The following is a 15,579-nucleotide window of genomic DNA, read 5'->3' as shown; positions in this document are numbered from 1 at the left end:
CCTTAACCAACACTATTATACCAACAACAGTTTCTGGTGTAGATCTAGCCAAGGATGGGAGACAAAACTTGCCGATAATCCAACTTTCAATAAAGGAAGAAAACAATGTTTGATTCCTTTCTTAGAATTTTTTTTTAACTTGGCTGCATTTGAAAATTTAATTTAATAAACAACTATCTTGATATTTGTACAGTCTAGTATAAATTGCCAATTGCTATCAGTAGGCATCAGAATATGTGCCCCTTTATATAAGGTACATAAGAATGGCCCTACCGGGTCAGACCAAAGGTCCATCTAGCCCAGTATCCTGTCTTTTGACAGTGCCAATGTCAGGTGCCCCCAGAAGGAATGAACAGAACAGGTAATCATCAAATGATCCATCCCCTATCACTCATTCCCAGCTTCTGGCAAACAGAGGCTAGGGACACCATTCCTGCCTATCCTGGCTAATAGCCATTGATGGACCTATACTCCATGAATTTATCCAGTTCTTTTTTGAACCCTGTTATAGTCTTGGCCTTCACAACATCCTCTGCCAAGGAGTTCCACAGGTTGTGCGTTGTATGAAGAAATACTTCTTTTGTTTGGTTTAAACCTGCTCCCTATTAATTTCATTTGGTGAACCCTAGTTCTTGAGTTATGAGAAGCAGTAAACACTTCCTTATCTACTTTCTCTACACCAGTCATAATTTTATAGACCTCAATCATAACTGCCCTTAGCCATCTCTTTTCCAAGCTGAAAAGGTAAACCAAAAGGAAGAAAATAAAAGCTCAAAGATTTGGTATACTCATAAATTCCTTCATAGTGTGTCACCCTGATTTATTAAAGGTTTGTTTGGGTAAAAAGGCTTAAAAAAATAACATCATAAAGATAAAAGGAACATTATTCAAGTGTTATGTGAATAAACTTACTGATTTTTCAAAGTGTTTGAGTATTTTTCTTATTTCTTTTTTCAGGCCGAGTTTCAGAAAAAATTATTATGGACTAATGAACCTTTTTGTTTTTAACTTAAGAGTAATCAGATAAAACAGATGGAGGAGGTAAAGATATCAAAGAAGAGTAAAGTTGGGATCCTTACATTTGTTGCTGAATTTGAAGAATTTGCAGCACTTGCTGAATCTATTTTCAAAAATGCAGAACGACGAGGAGATTTAGATAAAGCCTACATAAAACTTATAAGAAGTGTTTTCATCAATGGTAAGGTCTATTGCAATACCCAACATACTTTCACAAACCCATTCTTTGTCTGCCTGATGTACTTTTTCCCTCCGTTTGGGAGGGCATAATATATAGTCCCTCTGAAACTAACATTAATACCTTTTCATAAACTGGCCAGTGGAGAATGCAGAACAGCAATTTGGTAGAAAATATTTGTTTTGCAGATCAAGCATATTTCCCACGTAGACAGATCCAGATGGCAGCACTATTGGGCATCCTAGTCCCAAAAATTTGAAAAGTACATTTACTACTATTAAAAAAAAAAATTGTCATAAGCCTTTGACACCAAACCTGGATTGAAATTTTTGGTACCATCATTTTTAGAAAATGTTAATGACTGAAATCAGTAACATACTAGTATGTGTTAAGTAAACTTAAAACATAGGTGCATTTCTAAGTTTAAAGCAGACTATTTGAAAAGCAGCATCCTTGCTCTGACCAGCGTTCAGGGTTCTGCATGGGAGGTAGAGACAAATATTCAATATTTTATCTTAAAACGTATATGAATTTTTAACTTCTATATATGTACCTATATTCTGTTACTGAGTGGAGCTACTGAAAGCTTTTAAAAATAAAATATTCACCTTCTTAAAGGTTATAAAGAAGGAGCTTGGAGACTGCAATTAATTACTGAGACTTTCACCTTTGTTTCAGTCATCACTCTAAATTACATAGCATCACAAATGTATGTAGTACATCACAAAACAAGTGAGAAGACATTTAAGGAGTTTACAGTCCGAGACAAATCCAAAAGAGCAAAAACTGAGGCATAGGATGATGTGGCGGTAATATTGGTGAGACCATCAGGATAGGAAGGATTCACAGAAGTGCATTCTTCTTCGAGTAATTACTGTCCATTCAACTTAGGTGTGTGTGCTCGCCGAACATGCACAGTGCTGGAAGACTTTTCCCTCAGCAGTATCCGTAGGGGACTGGCTCCAGCGCCCCCAGGAGTGGTGCACACATGCCATGGTATATAGGGTGCTGCCGGTTCCCCCCACCCTCAGTTCCTTCTTGCCACCAGTGACGGTGCTGGAACTGTGGCTACTTCAGTTAGTGACATAGCTGCTTATTCGTACGAACTAGTTATCTTCTGTATTATACTGTATGTAGTTTTCTATTATTGTTTATAAATCCCTTAGCTATAGCTACAGACTTTGTAGGTACCAAACAGGACTTTGCCTCGGGACGGGGCATGCCCCGATTCCCAGGCTTTAGGCCCTGTGATCGCTCCAAGAGGCCCATGCCCATTAGTGATTCACAGAGCAGTTGTCTGTGTTGCTTGGGCGAAGGACACATTAGAGAGAAGTGCACAATTTGCAAGTCCTTTAAGCCAAGGACTAAGAAGGAGTACAATAATCATTTAAGAGCACTCCTTATGGGGTTGGCCCTCACCCCAGCACCGGAGCAATACTCCGACTCTGCACCGAGTACCGTGACCTTGGTGTGCAGTGCCCCACTGGGACCGTTCACTAGCTGGCATGGGTCACCATCCGTGGCTCCGACCAAGTAGCCCAAGAAGGCAGGACGAAGCCGGTCTCCAACCTCCCACAAGGGAAAGGATAAGACTGGCTGTGAGCAAGGTCCCATGCTGGGCAACTCTTCACCCGCATTGGGATCTCAGGCCAAAGCTTCAGGGGAGTGAGGTAGCCCAACCCACTCCCTGCCTGCTACCCCGGATAGCGGCAGAGGCCTCCGTCAGCCATGGGTGCCATCCATGCAGGAGACCCTGCAGGTGGTGCAGGAGATCATGTCCCTCCTGGTGCCACCCACACCGGCTACTGTGGTTCCCTGGTCATGAGGTAAAGCCGCGTTTGGACCACTTTGGTCCCCAGTCCAATCCCGCTAGCACGCACCCTCCCGCAGCCACCACACATCTGATTGCAATAGGGCTGCGCCGCCCCATTCAGTCCCTGGACGTTGGGCACGGACAGAGAGGCTCGAGGTGCAGCTTGCCGGCCACCGGGCGCAGACCTTTGGAGGCACGCACCCCCTGGCAGGAGTACTGCTCCAGGGGCCCATCAAGGGATCGACAGTACCATTCTTCGGACTGTTGCCAATCCCCTAGGAGGGCATCACCGTGTGTGGGCGGTTCCTGGCACTGGGCCCGCTTCAACTTCCAGTCGTGCTCCTTATTCTGGTACTGCTCGTCAAGCACAAGATGTAGATCACTGGCTCCAAGCCGTCACGGATCCATCGAGCACCGCTGGTCCCTATGATCCCGCTCCAGATCTGACTCCAGGAGGAGTGACAGGAGGTTGGACAGAGTTCATCGGAGCGGTGCTCGACTCGACCTGCGCCAGGGTGTTCCTGTTGCTGCAGAGATTCAGGGCACTGACGGACCTCATCACGGAAGTCTCCACATTTCCCTTGACTACAGTCAGGGTTTGCCTGTGCGTCCTAGGTCACATGGCAGCGTGCACATATGTGGTGCGTCACACCAGGCTCCAGATGTGATCTCTGCAGCAATGGCTGATGACAGTCTACTCCCCGTCCAGGAACCACCCGGAGAAGGTCGTCACTATCCCCACGACTACACTTATCTCGCTTCGATGGCGGACTGACCCCAGGAATGTCCTGGAAGGAGTTGGTTTCGGACGCCTTGGACCTTGACTGGGGAGCATGCCTCTGCACTCTCCAGACCCAAAGTATATGGTCCCCAGAGGAATCGACACTATACATAAATGTCAGAGGCTCAGGGCGGTGCGCAGAGCATGCGCGGTCTTCCTACCTCATGTGTTGGCCAGAGTGGTCAGAGTCCTCACGGACAACACAGCCTCAATGTTCTACATCAACAGGCAAGGCAGAGCATGATCCTTGGCCCTCTGCCAGGAGGCACTCGGAATCCATCTAGAAGCATGTCACCTTCCAGGTGCCAGGAACACACTAGCAGATCACCTAAGCAGGGATTTCTCCTCTCACCATGAGTGGGTGCTCCACCTGGAGATAGCTGGCATGATCTTCCAGAGGTGGGGAACTCCCCAAGTGGATTTGTTTGCCACCAGGCAGAACAGGAGGTGCCACTGGGTTTGCTCCAGATGGGGCCTGGGCAAGGGCTCCCTCTCCGACGCTTTCCTCCTGCCGTGGGCAGGAAGCCTGATGTACGCATTCCCTTGATTCCACTCATCAGCAAGGTCCTAGCAAAAATCAAGAGAGACAAGGCGCAGGTTATCATGATCGCCCCGGGGTGGCCTCGCCAGCACTGGTTCAGGACGCTATCAAGCTCATCAGCGATCCCTCCCTGCCCCCTGCCGAACTGACTGGACCTGCTGTCACAGGATCACAGCCAACTCTTGCACTCCAACCTTGCATCCCTCCACCTCACGGCGTGGATGTTGCGTGGCTGAACCCAGATGAATGGGCCTGTCTGGAAGGGGTCCAGAAGGGCCTCTTCGAGAGTAGAAAGCCCTTGACCAGGCAGACCTACCTGGCAAACTGGATGAGGTTCTCCTGCTGGGCAGCCGAACAGGGCATCTCCCCTTCGCATTCTTTGGTGCAGTTGATCTGGGATTACTTGCATCATTTAAGGATCCAGGGCCTGGCACACTCCTCTATCAGGGTGCAGCCATTTCGGCCTTTCATCCACCAATCCACGGGCAGACGTGATGTGACATGACATGATGATCAGGTTCCTTAGAGGCCTAAAGAGACTTTCATCAAGTCTGGTCCCCGGCCCCTCAGTGGGATCTCAACTTCGTTCTGTCCAGGCTCATGGGCCTTTGAGCCTTTGGACTTGTGCTCCCTGTCTCACCTATCATGGAAGGTATTTTTCCCGGTGGCGGTGATGTTGGCAAGGCGAGTCTCTGAGCTGCGAGCCCTGACCTCAGAACCGCCATATACGGCCTTCTATAAGGACATGGTCCAGCTCCGGCCCCACCTGGCCTTGCTTCCCAAGGAGGTGTCTGCATTCCACATGAGCCAGGATATCTCCCTTCTGGTGTTCTGCTCTAAGCCCCATGAGACTAGTGAAAGAGGTGCTGTGATGTTCCCCTCTGGTGTTATCTGGACCGGTGATCTGCTAGGTCACTCCAATCCTTGACTCTGGGAGCTAGCCTTACCCTGCTCTGCTGTGAGAACTCCCACTCCTGTGCTGTTCGCACACAGCCTCTGGCATGTAAGCTGCTCCTTGGATTGTGCAACCGAATGACACTAGCCAATACCTCTGGTCCCAGAAACAACCCTAGGAACCTCCATCTTACAGTGTCCAGTTATGCCCGCTGGACGCTGCAAGTTTGAGTTCATCAGTTTAACAAAGAAATTGATATGTACCAGGCTTGTTATCCCAAGGAGAATCTGACACACTTCAAACCAAATGCACTGATTCAGGTAGAATAAACAGATTTATTAACTATAAAGATAGATTTTAAGCGATTATATGTCAAAACATAACAAGTCAGATTTGGTCAAATGAACTAAAAGCAAAACACATTCTAAGCTGATCTTAACACTTTCAGTGCCCTTACAAACTTAGATGTTTCTCACCACAGGCTGGCTGGTTGCTCTTCAGCCAGGCTCTCCCCTTTGAACACCACTTCAGTTGCTTGGTGTGGTGTCTGTAGATTTAGGTGGAAGAGAGAGGGAAAGAGCATGGCAAATGTCTTTCCCTTTTATCATGTTCTTTCTTCCCTCTTGGCTTTGCCCCCTCCCCCTTCAGAGTCAGATGAGCATTACCTCATCACAGTTCCAAACTGACCAAAGGAAGTGGGGTGACTCCTTCAAAAGTCTAACAGATTCTTTTCATGCTGCCTAGGCCAGCATCCTTTGTTCCTGTGAGGCGGAGCTGGGTTTGTCCCATATCTGCCCTGATGAGGTGTGAACTGCCTCTCTGCTCTTGGAGAGTTTTTGACTGGGCTTATTTTAAGCCATGAGGATACATTTTCAGCCTCATAACAACTTACATGAAATTATAACCTATAACATTACTGTAATAATTACTATAACAACCATGCTCAGAGCATGATGGAGCCTTCTGAAGACACCCAACATGACAAACTTTGCATTGGATACCACACAATCATTTTATAAAGATGAACATGGGGGTGTAGGGTGTTCCGAGGTACAGAGTGTCACATGCGCCTTCACACTTTGAATGTAAGAAGAGCTCTGGCTCTCTATCTAGATCTGACAAAACCTTTCTGTAAGTCGACTCAGCTTTTCATCTCTACAGCTGATAGGATGAAAGGCCTCCCTGTGTCCACACAGAGGATTTTTAACTGGATCATCTCGTGCATTCGGACCAGCTACGAGTTGGTGGGCGTTCCTCCGCCACTGATCTTCAGAGCTCACTCAACCAGAGCACAGGCATCTTTGGCAGCCTTCCTGGCACACTTCCTGATCCAGGACATCTGTCGAGCCATGATGGGGTCGTCGATGCATATGTTCACAACCCACCACGCCATCACTCAACAGGCCAGGGATGACGCTGAGTTTAGCAGAGCTGTGTTGCAATCTACAGGTCTGTGAACTCCTACCCACCTCGGAGGGGTGCTGCTTGGGAGTCACCTAAGTTGAATGGACATGAGCATCACTCGAAGAAGAAAAGATTAGTTACGGAAAAAGTACCTTTCTTCTAGATGTGTTGTTCGTGTCCATTCCACAACCCCCCGTCCTTCCCCACTGTCGGAGTTTCTGGCAAGAAGAAACTGAGGGCGTGGGGGGGAACCGGCAGCGCCTTATATACCGCAGCATGAGTCAGATGAGCATTACCTCATCACAGTTCCACTACTCTCACTACTCTCGGAGGTGCCAGAGCCAGTCCCCTACAGATACTGCTGAGGGAAAAACTTCCGGCACCGGTGCACATGGTCAGCACACACACCTTAGTTAAATGGACATGAGCAACACATCTCAAAGAAACACCAGTTACGGGAAAGGTAACTGTCTTTTTTTTTTTTTTAAAGAAGGTATTTGAGAGAGAGAGAAAGGATACTTAGCAGAAAAGAGGGCACAGACTGCTCCAAACAATTTGGGAGTAGCCTCAAAAAAAGCACAAAGCTACAAGTGGGAAAAAGACACAAGAGATAGGAAGGACGACTCAGGATGATACTAAGACAAAAAGACAGCAGAGATATAGGCAGGGTCTTGATCGTGAGGAGTTTGAACTTAATGCAATAAGGGATTTTTGTTGGGAAATGGTCAGGGCTGCTCAGTGAGATATCTGTAGCTGCCACACTTTGGATAGAATGGAAGAGAGGAAGACCAAAATTGGCAGCGACGTATTTTCCTAATGACTAATCAGTGGTGTGTCTGAAATGAATTGATGGTCTCAGTTAATTTTCTAGAGCACAGGAATTCATGCCACAAAAATTACTATCACAAATGGCATCCTCGTTGTTTCGGTGGAAAGGCTAATGGATAAATGGGCATAAAGATTTTACTACACTTTTACTTGGAGTGGTGATCTAGAACTAGGTTGAGGAGCAATGATGGGGCAGTATGTGGAAATATACATTAGCAATGGCCTGTTCTGTGGACAAATGAGTGCTTCCATCATCAAGATTATCAATCTGGCACCTTTATGTGCACTCCTGTTTAAAAAGAGAGACTGGACGAACAAGATAACTTTGGCAATAGACACTGATATCCTAAGTAAAAATTGGTTTCAGAGTAGCAGCCATGTTAGTCTGTATCCGCAAAAAGAACAGGAGTACTTGTGGCACCTTAGAGGCTAACAAATTTATTTGAGCATAAGTTTTTGTGGGTTACAGCCCACTTCATCAGATGCAAGCCCACGAAAGCTTATGCTCAGATAAATTTGTTAGTCTCTAAGGTGCCACAAGTACACCTGTTCTTTTCTAAGTAAAAATTGTTCGTGGTAAGAAAAGTTGGGATATGCAGAATAGAGCTCATATTACAATACAAAAATCTTCAATAACAGCAAAGGGAGCCTAGAATAAATACTTTTTTGTATAATTTTTTTCAAGTTTTGCTACAATGCATAAATATCTTCAAAGGGAAAGCAGCAAAGAATCCTGTGGCACCTTATAGACTAACAGATGTTTTCAAAGGGAAATAAATTGTTTGTAAACTTCCACAAAGTGTACAAATGACTGTTCCTTTTGTTTAGCAACAAGTGATGTAAATAAGTGTATCATATATCATTTTATAATATTTATAAATTACTCTCTATACTCTAGAGAGTAAGGAGTGGAACTCTGTAGTTTTAGGACTAATGTGAAGTGCTGCTTTGAATATTCTCATGTACTCGTTCAACAATGGAAATCATTTTGGCAGACTTGCCAAGTAAAAAGTCATCAGTTTGAATCCTCATCTCTGCTTAAAAGGATACAACTTACCAGGAATTCTTTCTTATGTTTGTTTTATCCCACACGGTTCCCTAAGGAGGTAATCTTCCTAGAGAAATTTAGTTTGTGGATCTTGCTAAAATTAAAGGGCTCTAAAATTTTTACAAATGACTGTTCTTGACATGAAAGCCAAAGACACTTTTCTGGAATTGTTCCTATAGTTGGTTCTTTTGCATTCATCTTACAAAGCTTTTTTTTTTTCCATAATTTAGAAATTTTAATTACCTTAAGAGATTTGTGTTGAATCTTCTTACTGTTTTGATTTTAGTGGAGAAAGTAGCAAATGAAAGCCAGAAAACACCCAGGGATGTGGTCATGATGGAGAACTTCCACCGTATTTTTGCAACTCTCTCTCGTTTGAAAATCTCATGTCTTGAGGCCGAAAAAAAAGAAGCTAAACAGAAATACACTGATCATCTCCAGTCTTATGTCATCTACTCCTTGGGACAGCCTCTTGAGAAATTAAATGTAAGCATCTTTTGGTCTAATTGTATTTCTGATACAAAATACAGCTGTCTTTCTCCAAAAACTAGTTTGCACGTTTTGAGTTTGCTGCTCCAGGCGTGTCAGGATGTGCCATTTCTTGTTCTGTTAACTTCCAACCAGGGTGACTTCCAAAGGGCTCTCATGTCCCCCCAGGTCAATGATTTAACACCTCCATGACTGCTAATATATTGCAGAATTTTTACCCAAATGTTCATGTGAGGACAGGTATTCTTTTCCAACGCTAACTTTCATTGCTAATTAGGAGCTTGGGGATGCTGTTGCCCACCACAGATGGTAAAAGCATTATCGCCCTGTTTCTAAACTACTTTAAAAAAAAAAAACAAACCCTAATACTTATTTAATTGCCAAAACCAGATCCATATATATGGCAGCACATTTTGCTTTAAGCTGAGCTATTCAGTTGGATACCATAGTGAGATTTGTAAGACATTTGATATGCACAACTGATATTTGATATTGTTAATTATGTTTTACTGTAATTAGGATTGTAGTTTTTATGTTTTTTAGAAAATTATGAATTTTTATGGTTGAGAAATTAGTCATAATGAAATGTCTTTATATATAAATATATAAAAAATCTAAAATGCTTGTTTGTCACCTAACTTGAGTTAAACTATGAAGTTCCCTACATACATTTTTGAAGGCCCACTCCTCTCTGGAATGCATATTTTAGGATCTCATGTTCATGTGCATCACTACTGCTTTTTATTTTTTCTTCTTTAGACATCCACGGCTCTTCTGCTGTCTCTTTTCAGGCTATGATCTTGTTAGTTTTAGGCTGGATCAGCACCTGACAGAAGACTTCAAGGGAAACCTCAGGTGCTGCAAGAAGTGGTTCCTCTGAGTTAATACTTAACCAGTACTCTAGTGCAGTGATGGAGGACACTGCTCTGTTTAGTGGGGTGGAACCAGATCCTTAGCTGATGTAAATCAGTATTGTTTCATTGAAGTCAGGTTTTTTTGGGTCATTGTGGAAACAAGATGTGCCATCAGATCAGTATTCCCACACTTACATGCACTACCCTACATTTATGATTATGTTAATACTATAATTGTATTTTAGCATTTCTTTGAGGGTGTTGAAGCTCGTGTGGCACAAGGCATAAGAGAAGAGGAAGTAAGTTACCAACTGGCTTTCAATAAACAAGAGCTTCGCAAAGTTATAAAGGAATATCCTGGTAAGGAAGTGAAGAAGGGATTGGATAATCTCTATAAGAAGGTGGACAAACATCTTTGTGAAGAAGAAAATTTACTTCAGGTAAAACTATCAGATTTGTATAAAGAATAATCTGACATTTCAGATTGTTTTAATGCCTGTACAAACATTCTACTACTTTGTAGAATAGCCTTTAGTCTGCTTCTCTAAAATGAAACTTCACAGGAATGAGAGAGAATTAGCATCTTGACTTGCATCAAAAGAATGCTATGTAAACTACAGCTCTTTATTCTGGGAAGTACATCATCAGTAAATTAACTTGCCATAACTTTTTCTTTTGAGGTGGTGTTTCTGCATACTCCCATTTGGGGGATGCGCCTTGAGCTTCAGGACTCTTCTGAAAATCAGTGTTTTTTTGGAGCCTTGCATGAGTCCCTCAAAATGGAATGTTTTGAGGGTTGAGTTTTCTTAAAGGGGTATTCACCCCCAATTGCCTCTACTCCTTTTGACAAACTAAATCAACTGCTAACAGGAGTTAGGAAGAAACTTCCCTTAGAGTATGCTGTAATTGTCCATTATTCGGTTTCTTGCAAGCTTGAAACAACTAGTGCTGGCCAGTGTGGGAGATAATGCATCAGACTAGGTGGACCATTTGTCTGATCTGGAAATTCATCTATTTCTATACATACGTTTTGGCACAGAATATTACTTTCAGTTCATTCTCTTCCAGTGCTATGAGTGGGATTTTAAAAAGTGGTCAGTGGTGGCCTAATTCTGTTCCCATTAGAGGGAACAGAATTAGGACACGGCACTGAGGATTTTATAAAATCTCACCCTCTTTGCTCAGTTAGGCCTGGTCTACACTAGGGGAGATTGATCTAAGATACGCAACTTCAGCTACGAGAATAGTGTAGCTGAAGTCGACGTATCTTAGATTGACTTAGAATTACTTACTTCGCATCCTCGTGGCGCGGGATCGACGGCCGCAGCTCCCCTGTCGACTTTGCTTCCACCTCTCGCCAAGCTGGAGTTCAGCAGTCGACACGAGAGTGATCGGGGATCAATATATCGCGTCTACACTACATGCGATAAATAGATTCCCGATAGATCGATCGCTACCTGCTGATCTGGCGGGTAGTGTAGACATACTCTTAGTTACATGAGATATTTGTATTTAAACCCTTTATAATAATTTTTTTTAAAACAACCCAAAAACCTCTCTCTTGTAATTCTGTCTTGGTAGAAGTTGTAAAAAAGTTTATAGAAGGTGACTTAGGCCTGGTCTACACTAAGCATTTAAACCGGTTTTAGGAGCGTAAAACCGATTTAACGCCATACCCGTCCACACTGAGAGGCCCTTTATATTGATATAAAGGGCTCTTTAAACCGGTTTCTGTTCTCCTCCCTAACGAGAGGAGTAGCGCTAGTATCGGAATTACCGTATCGGATTAGTGTTAGTGTGGTCACAGATCGACGGTATTGACCTCCGGGTGGTATCCCACAGTGCACCACTGACCGCTCTGGACAGCAATCTGAACTCGGATGCAGTGGCCAGGTAGACAGGAAAAGCCCCGCGAACTTTTGAATATTTCCTGTTTGCCCAGCGTGGGGTTCCGATCAGCACGTGTGGCGATGCAGTTAAAAATCAAAATAAAGAAAGAGTTCCAGCATGGACCATGCAGATGTGATTGCTGTAAGGGCAGGCAAATCTGTTCTATCAACGCTCCGTTACAGAAGACGAAATTCAAAATCATTTTTAAAAAATCTCCGGACAGATGCCATAGCAGGGACTCAGCGCACTGCTGCGTGACAAGCGTAACGGAAAGCCAAAGAATCAAATGGACGCTCATGGACTGGAGGACCCAAGCTATCCCACAGTTCCTGCAGTCTCCGAAAAGCATTTGCATTCTTGGCTGAGCTCCAAATGCTTCATGGGTCAAACAGTGTCCACGGTGGGTCAGGGCATAGCTCGGCAATTTACGCACCCCCACCCCCACCCCCAGAAGTGAAAGGGAAAACAGTCCTCTCTTGACTCTTTAACATGTCACCCTATCTTTACTGAATGCTGCAGATAGACGGGATGCTGCAGCACTCAACACCAACATCCTTGCTCCCCCCCCCGCCATGGGTGGCTGATGGTGCAATATGACTGATATCCATCGTCATCATCAGCCTATTGGCACATGGGGCAGTGCAAAAGGACTGGTAACCATGCCGACTAGCATCAGTTAGGTCGATCAAGGGCGCCTGCTCCTAATTTTTCCTGGTAGATGGTGCAGTATGGCTGGTAACCGTCTTCATCATAGCAACAGGGGGCTGAGCTCCATCAGCCCCCACCCTTCATGTGTAAAGAAAAGATTCAATTGCCCCTGGACTAGCAGTGGGATGCTGGGCTCCTCTTCTCCACACTGCTTAATGTCCTGTCTGGACTATCATAGCAGCTGGAGGCTGCCTTCCACTCATTTCTCACTAACAAGTCACTGTGTCTTATTCCTGCATTCTTTATTACTTCATCACACAAGTGGGGGGACAATGCTATGGTAGCCCAGGAAGGCTGGGGGAAGAACGGAATCAACAGGTGGGGTTGTTGCAGGAGCACCCCCTGTGAATAGCATACAGCTCATAATTTCTGCAGGATCTGACACAGAGTAGCTGTGCTCTCTGGTTCTATGATACAGTGGTTCTCTAGTACACTTGCCCATATTCTAGGCAGGACTGATTCTATTTTTAGATACCAAAAAGGAGGGATTGACTCAGGGAGTCATTCCCAATTTTGGCTTTTGCGCCCCTCGCTGATCTCAGCCAGGGGCACTTACGACAGCAGCAAATGGTGCAGTGCAAAAGGACTGGTAACCATGATCATCTTATTACCAATTTATGGTATGGTAGATGGTACAGTATGGCTGGTAACCATCTCTGCTGTCATGCAAAAGCATGCTGCTGTGTAGCGCTGCTGAATCGCCTCTGTCAGCGGCATCTAGTACACATACAGTGACAGTCACAAAAGGCAAAACAGGCTCCATGATTGCCATGCTATGGCATCTGCCAGGGCAATCCAGGGAAAAAAGGCGCGAAATGCTTGTCCGCTGTTGCTTTCCCAGAGGAAGGAGTGACTGACGACATTTACCCAGAACGACCCGCGACAATGATTTTTGCCCCATCAGGCACTGGGATCTCAACCCGGAAATTCCCAGGGGCGGGGGAGGCTGCGGGAACTATGGGATAGCTACGGGATAGCTACCCACAGTGCAACGCTCCAGAAATCGATGCTAGCCTCGGACCGTGGACGCACACCACCGATTTAATGTGTTTAGTGTGGCCGCGCACACTCGATTTTATACAATCTGTTTTGCTAAACCGGTTTATGTAAAATCGGAATAATCCCGTAGTGTAGATGTACCCTTACAGAAATTCTATAACAAAAATCTTGTTTTTCTGAATTTTGTCTTGACAAAATGTCACTTACTTGAATTTGTATTCCTTCTTTGGCAGGTTGTATGGCATTCTATGCAAGATGAGTTTATACGCCAATACAAACACTTTGAAGGCTTGATAGCTCGTTGTTATCCAGGATCAGGTGTTACCATGGAATTCACTATCCAGGACATCTTAGACTACTGCTCCAGTATTGCACAGTCTCACTAAACTTCTACAAGGGGAAAATGCTTGAAAAATATCAAGTACTATGAATGTTACTTGCTTTAAGAAGATGAAATAAGAAGCATATGTATTCTTAAATGTTCTATAAATGTCTAGTCATATTTCCATCTCGGATATATTTCAATGCAGAATGAAAAGCCTAAATAGCAGTGTTGCTTTCCTGCTCGGTTGAAGCACTGTTTTAAAGCATTAAATTCATGAAACACTTACTATTTAATTTTTCTCCCACTGGTGCCCAGGTTTTTTTAAATCTAACTCTTTCTTGCTAACAGCAATTACCTTTTGTATATTCTTAGCACCTTGAAATGACACTACGGTCATCTGACTTCACACAAGTACTTTGCATCCTGGTAATTATGTAAGCATTAAAAAGATTGTACAGAATTAGTTTTTTTCTGCCTCAAGCTGTAATATATGGATGTGGAGTTCAGTCCATGAAAGTACGAACTAAATTCATGTTTTGAGAATTAATGTGACTGTATGTGGCTGTAACTCTTCTGATCATAAGTAAAAATAATCTTTCAAACATAGTGTCCCATAAACTTTTTATTCCAGAGTATTCATTAATTCTTCAGCTGTTCACCGCAAAAACATCAGCCATCTCTTAAGTTCAAAATGAGGTACCCAAGACAAGGCAGAAAACTACATAATTTTCCATACATTAACTTTTTTATTGGTATTTACTAGAGCATGACTGAACTTCACTCATACATTAAGCAGAAGGTCTGCACTACTACCATAAAGACAGCTACAACTTTTTTTTAAATGCATGAATTCCAAAATCTTAAGGGCCAAGACTTTCAAAACTACAAGGCTCTCAAGTTCATATTTAGGTACCCAAATGGGAGCTTCTGGGTGGCAGTCACTTTGAAAATAAGGTCATTTGTTTAGGTCCCCAAGTATGGACTTGAAAGCCTAACATTAGGCACTTATTTTTGAATATTCTTACATTGTTTACACTGTAATACTACCATGTCCACATTGCATAACTGTGTATTTAATGGTATGTATTAAATGCAAACAATAAATCTTCAATAACCTATTACATTTATCAAAGAAAACCTCTCCAAAGAAACCATCTCAACAGATCTCCACTTTTGAATTCATCTACTTGCATGCCGACATGGCAGGAACTTCTTTTGACATTTCTGAGCCATTGGTTTCACTAAGATATTTCTTGTGTTAAAATGTTTCTAATGCACCAATAATAAATTGCTTTCTGACCACAGTCAGTAAATAGGCTTGCTCAGGATTCTTGATCAAAGATAAATTACACAACTTTAATATTGCATTGTTAGGATTTTTTGCATTTAATCTGTCTATTTTAAGAAACGGAAAATCCCATGCTACTATTCTGCTTGCACACTTTACAAGCTGTATAGAATATATGACTGAAGCTTGTATATTTCTTCTGCAGGGCGAATTAGCCTGTACAACAAAGGTGTGCTGTAAACTCTTTTTAAATCCAGAGCCAAGCAGCATGCTGAATTTATAAGCTCCATCACACCTTGCTCCAAAGTTGGTAAATCTCTTGTTTATCATCTATTTCATAAAATGTGTAAATTCTTGTAACCAAATACCTGCCCAGATAACTATATGGTGTAAGGTGTTTTTTGGTACATGATGATATTCTGTTAGGAATGTTGCTGCAATTCAAAATGGAGATTAGAATTTCAAGATGGTGCATATGTTAGGGAGGGTTTGGACTCCATCTTGGTGCCCTTCTTCATGGC

The 15,579-nt window shown here is 43.4% G+C and overlaps 1 protein-coding gene across 5 annotated transcripts in view; it reads left to right on the top strand.

The window, feature by feature from the left end:
• The window catches only part of EXOC1 (exocyst complex component 1), a 65,728-nt gene extending 51,354 nt beyond the window's left edge, over nucleotides 1-14,374 (top strand). For all 5 annotated transcript variants that reach the window (XM_039539770.1, XM_039539767.1, XM_039539772.1 and 2 more), the window contains 4 exons: nucleotides 1,015-1,198; nucleotides 8,792-8,991; nucleotides 10,094-10,288; nucleotides 13,679-14,374. In XM_039539770.1, coding sequence (XP_039395704.1) covers nucleotides 1,015-1,198; nucleotides 8,792-8,991; nucleotides 10,094-10,288; nucleotides 13,679-13,831 — 732 coding nt within the window. In that variant the 3' untranslated portion in view covers nucleotides 13,832-14,374. The remainder of the gene's footprint in view (nucleotides 1-1,014; nucleotides 1,199-8,791; nucleotides 8,992-10,093; nucleotides 10,289-13,678) is intronic.
• Nucleotides 14,375-15,579: the final 1,205 nt, after the last annotated feature.

This window comes from Mauremys reevesii, linkage group 5 (assembly GCF_016161935.1).
Source record: "Mauremys reevesii isolate NIE-2019 linkage group 5, ASM1616193v1, whole genome shotgun sequence".
Classification (NCBI taxonomy): domain Eukaryota; kingdom Metazoa; phylum Chordata; order Testudines; family Geoemydidae; genus Mauremys; species Mauremys reevesii.
The sequence above is the reverse complement of the archived record's forward strand: the minus strand, read 5'-3'. Positions and strand labels throughout refer to the sequence as shown.